General features: G+C 38.4%; 1 protein-coding gene across 1 annotated transcript in view; it reads left to right on the top strand.

The window, feature by feature from the left end:
* The window catches only part of ctnnbl1 (catenin, beta like 1), an 87020-nt gene that overhangs the window by 19746 nt on the left and 62416 nt on the right, over positions 1–4858 (top strand). The window contains exon 6 of the mRNA XM_017305639.1: positions 2018–2111. Within this exon, the coding sequence (XP_017161128.1) occupies positions 2018–2111 (94 nt within the window). The remainder of the gene's footprint in view (positions 1–2017; positions 2112–4858) is intronic.

Below are 4858 nucleotides of genomic sequence, written 5' to 3'. Positions count from 1 at the left end.
GGAAAATTCATAAATAATTTTGAAATTACAGTCATACAAAAATGACTAATTAACAAAATAAAATCAATTCAGAATATTCTTAACTACATTTACACTTTGTTCTATACAGATGACTTGATTTTTTTATGTAAAAGAGAACCTGATTAAATTTMACATTTAGGTTTTTTTAATTTTAACATAAAATTAATTAGCATAGGTGCCTACGCAGTTAAAAACTGAAGTGTAAMAAAGGAACAGACACTCGAGCAGATTGGTATTTAAGCAGAATTTAACAGTGTGAATGCCATGCTTTGTATTTTAAAAAGAGGACTGATAAACACTCCAAATATTGTAAATTTGAGCAGCAATTCATTTACTGAGGTGCTAAACTACAGTAACTAATTGGCTCTAACCATAGGCCCCGAGCCCGAGGTAAGCACAGCATATTATTTTATTTGYGATTTTACTGCTTTTGTTTTTTGACCACCTTTCAAGTAAGCGGTGTAACTTCGCCTGTTTTTAGCTTTTTAGCGTCTTCCAGCTTCATCTTGTTGTTATGGAGCTTGTTGTAATGGCAGAGTGAGAAAAGGTCAAATCATCTGGAATGTGTGATTGATGGGAGCGGAGCAGCGTGTGCATGCAGTGCACTGTGCTTGCTACAGCCTGATTCACTTCTGTGCCCTACCTTCTATCTTTATTTCTTCAACAGGTTAAACGTGTAATGACTCGCTAGGAACCTGGAAAATCAGCCATGACATAGGAGTGAGCAGAAAACTCAAAGATATTTATTAAAAGACAGCTCAGACCGGGCACACTGGATCGTCAGCTGCAGCACTGCAAAGGGGGGCAGAGAGGACAGATCGGTGACTGGAGAAATAGCAACGAAGGRATCTTAGTGTGTAGGAAGGGAACACTAACCTGGCTAGGCGATCAGGTACAGGAGTGATCAGCCAAGGGACGAGGAGAGCAGATGCTGCACTGACGCAGGGCTCAGGAGGAAGTGCCCGGGGAGGGGAAGCGCTGATGCAGGGCAGGGCACYAACTCCATGAAGCAGCAGAAGTACCAAATCTAGACCCCTTGGGTCAGACGGGCCGAGGTCATGCACAATGGGGCTGAGAGCAGAATCCGTGAGAGTGGACGAGAGCRGTCGAACCAAAATAGGTGTGGGTCGAGATCCTGATTGGCGATCAGCAACAGTCCCACAAGGGAAAGACAAAAGGGGCAAATCCGGGGAACAAGAGCATGGTTGCAACGATGAGGGCGAGATAGGAGTGCTGGAAAATTACTTGCTGAAAGCGTTCGCTAATCTGGCAGCGTGGTTGTGACAGAGAGGCTTAAGAAGGGAAACAATCAGGGAGCGACACAGGTGCAAGGAATAACGGAAATGAGGGACATGACATGGATCGGCTCAAAACAAAAACACAGAGAAACGTGAACATCACAAAACCATCTAGTCCTTTATTTACACTATGATAAGTAGATTGACACAACTTTATATTGTGCATTCTGTTTTGATTTTCTCGGTCCTGAAAACAGCCTTATCATACACACAGAGGCCTGAACCCGACCCGGGCTATAAATCTAAACTCTATGCTGAACCTCCATTAAAGCCTGTTGTGTCACTTTCACACCATTCCCTCAAATACAAACGACCTGCACCTTTGTATTCACATGCACCTGGAGCTGTTTTTTTTTTTTAGATCTATAAAACCCTTGGAAGAGTCGCCGTAACCTCTTAAACTAGAGATGTTCTCAAAATAACACTTCTGTTTCAGACGTAAGTTATGAACGTGACAAGATCCATGAGCCATTGAGCATGCAGGCATGGTCTTTCCATCCGAGCAGAATATTTTGCTATCGCAATAGCAGCATTCATAAAACTTTTCTAAATTATACCTGGTTACATCTACACAGAAATAAGATTGTGGTTTATGACATGTAAAAATTACATCTTCAAAATCTGTATTTTGATTTTTGTATTTCTTTTCTGTTACATTGCTGTTTTGCTGTAGAAAAGTCTTAACTTTTTATGTGCAGCTAGAGGGTCAGGTGGTGGCCTTGCTGGTGCAGAATATGGAGCGGCTTGATGAACAAGTGAAAGAAGAGGCTGATGGCATCTACAACACGCTTGGTAAGAAAATGTTCCTCCACTGTAAACAAACAACTTTTTTCATCTTATAATGTAGCAACAAATGTAGAAATTGCTGCAATTCTCAACTCATTGTCTCCAGAGAGCAATTATTTCAGCAGCAGGACATCAGAAACAATCAGAAAAGCTACAAACATTTTTGAACATGTTGTGTTCAGAACCTTACAAAGTTTTGCACTACATTGTCAATGTAAAGATACGGAAAGTGCAACAAATACAGAAAACAAACCAAAAACATCCTTAATTAAAAAGAGTTGAGACAATGAGTAAATAACAAGGATTTAGTAAGTTATTTAAATATAGTTTAACAATACCATATTCCACCAGACTTCCCCTTTATGTTTCTACCAATGTTTATGTCCAGGTGTGACTTGTACAGTGGTAGAGTGGTTGCCTTACAATTGAAAGGTTGTAGGTTTGATTCCAGCTTCCTCCTGCCACATGTTGATCACTCCTTGGGCAAATTTCTGGCAATGATTTAAATGGCAAAAAAAAAAAGAAGAAAAAAAAGAAGGAAAAAAACTGAAATTACAATGAAAACCTTGAGAAATAATTCTGGAGGAAATTTCTGAGGTGTTCAGAGGCAGGATATGCTGGATTTGGGACATGAGACTTTTGTGGGCTAACTATTTTCTTGGATTAAATTAAGTGGATCCTGTATATATATATGTTTGTAWTTGTGAATGTGAATGGGTGAATATGTCTATACTGTAAAGCGCTTTGCTTGGTCAGTGTGACTTGAATAGCGCTTTATAGAATATGTCCAAATTACTGACAAAATTCAAAACATTTTATTACACAAAGAATTTCTTRGCAACTGCAGCTTCGATGCAGGACTAATGGGTTAGGCTTAGCTTAGCAACTGTAACTCAATCCATTACTGTATCTGTTTTTACCAGGGACATTGCATTATGTTGGTTTACTGTTTTTCTATACTATATAAAGTTTTRTTTGCAGCACCATTTCAGATTTAGTTTCCTTTTTTCATATTTACAGTTCTAAAAAGAATGCACCTTTTTTCTTTCACCTATGGGTTCCTAATGAGGGCCATCATATTATTCAGATTGGCTCTTATTTATCAGATGTGACTCTGCCAAAGTGAACATGAGTGTGTGATATGATGAAGTCCTGGAGTCTCTGTGTACCCAAGTTTATGTCAGTGTGGAACTCCAGCTTTCCTGAGAKTTATTGTGCCATACTAGTGTAAAATACTGCTTAACAGCTCAGGAACATGTTTACTGAGGTTCATGTTGGATTACTGCTTTTTCTTTTTCTTTTTTCAGTTTACTTTAAAAATTACACAAACAGGCAGCACAAACATTGATAATGTTTTGAGCAGAATTGCAGAGATGAGAAATGTAACACATTTTGACAGAGCCTGTCCAGTTGCTGCAGTGATTCTGTTTTATTCATCATAAAATATTTTATTTACATTCTAGATGTTTTTCTTGTGTTCAGTCTATGCTGTTCGACTCAGTATTTGAGCTCAGGATATATTTTGCACAGCACTGCAGTGGTGTACACTCTCTCTCTCTTCCTGCACTACAGTTTTTGCACATTAGCTGGGCTTTTTGTTTCCATGGAGATTCCGTGTTGCCTTTTTGGGTTTTACCTTGGTACTCCACCTTGCACTTGTTTGCTACTTTCCTGTAAAATAAGAAATCTCCACACAGTAGTAGTTATCTTTTTAAAATACTTGATAGATCCTTGGACATTGTCACAGTCCTGCATTGTTCCTTATAGTTAGCCATGTCCTTTCCTCAATCATAATCTTTTTAATCTTTTCTGCTCAAATCAATTACATTTTGAAGTTTTTTTTCAATAAATKKKCAAAAAAKACAGTTTTTGTTGGGGTTTTTTCAACCAGTATTTCATATGTGACATTCATATGAGAAGGATAAAAGCTGTTTAGATGGTATGTGGTGATTTTAGATTTCAAAYCTGAGAGGCAGATATATCTGAGAAATCTGGGGCATTCACTGCACCCAGCATTCTGCAGTGACTCCAGTTTCTTTACTGCATAATGGATAAAAATAGCTTACTTGAATATTCTGAACAATTGATGGGTCTGACCTTGTTTTAATACAGAACCGCTAGAAAGAGTTGTGTCTTTAGCAGCTGCTGTTTGAGGCTTGGGGAGAAGGCTGACAGGAAGCCCTCGTGGATTTTCCTTTTACTGTCACACAGCAGGGTTTCACAAACCTGATTGGTATTCTTGAGGTTTAGCAGCATGTCTCCCTGCTGATAACTGGTCTAAACATAAAAAAAAGTTTTTGCTTTCAAACTTTAGGGTTGAAAAAGAATATATTGTAAAAATATGATTGACTKAATGAACATTTGGAATTAGGACTTCACAATTTCTTATTGTTSAAATCTCTCTCCACAAACCAGCTGTGTGAGTTCCTGTCGGTCCTAAAAGACAACATTCTTCTTACTACAAAGTCTAAGCCATGAAACTGAGAGAACTGCCTGCAGCTTGTAGGAATGTGTGGATATTTTGACTTAATTCTGATTCTTTCACTTGTTGATACCAATTTGACCTAATTGGTATCAATTAGGTCAAATTCGGTGAAAAGGGAGCCGTAACTAACAGGAACCAAASTAGGTATTTGTCGGGGTGATATTTATACGTTCTCTTTGCTGCATGTCTTCCCTCCTTCTCTCTCTACACATTCACTGTCTAATCCTGTGCTAGATAAACATTAGAAAAAAAAAGTCTTCCTGCAGTT

Source organism: Poecilia reticulata, linkage group LG7 (genome assembly GCF_000633615.1).
Source record: "Poecilia reticulata strain Guanapo linkage group LG7, Guppy_female_1.0+MT, whole genome shotgun sequence".
NCBI lineage: Eukaryota > Metazoa > Chordata > Actinopteri > Cyprinodontiformes > Poeciliidae > Poecilia > Poecilia reticulata.
The sequence above is the reverse complement of the archived record's forward strand: the minus strand, read 5'-3'. Positions and strand labels throughout refer to the sequence as shown.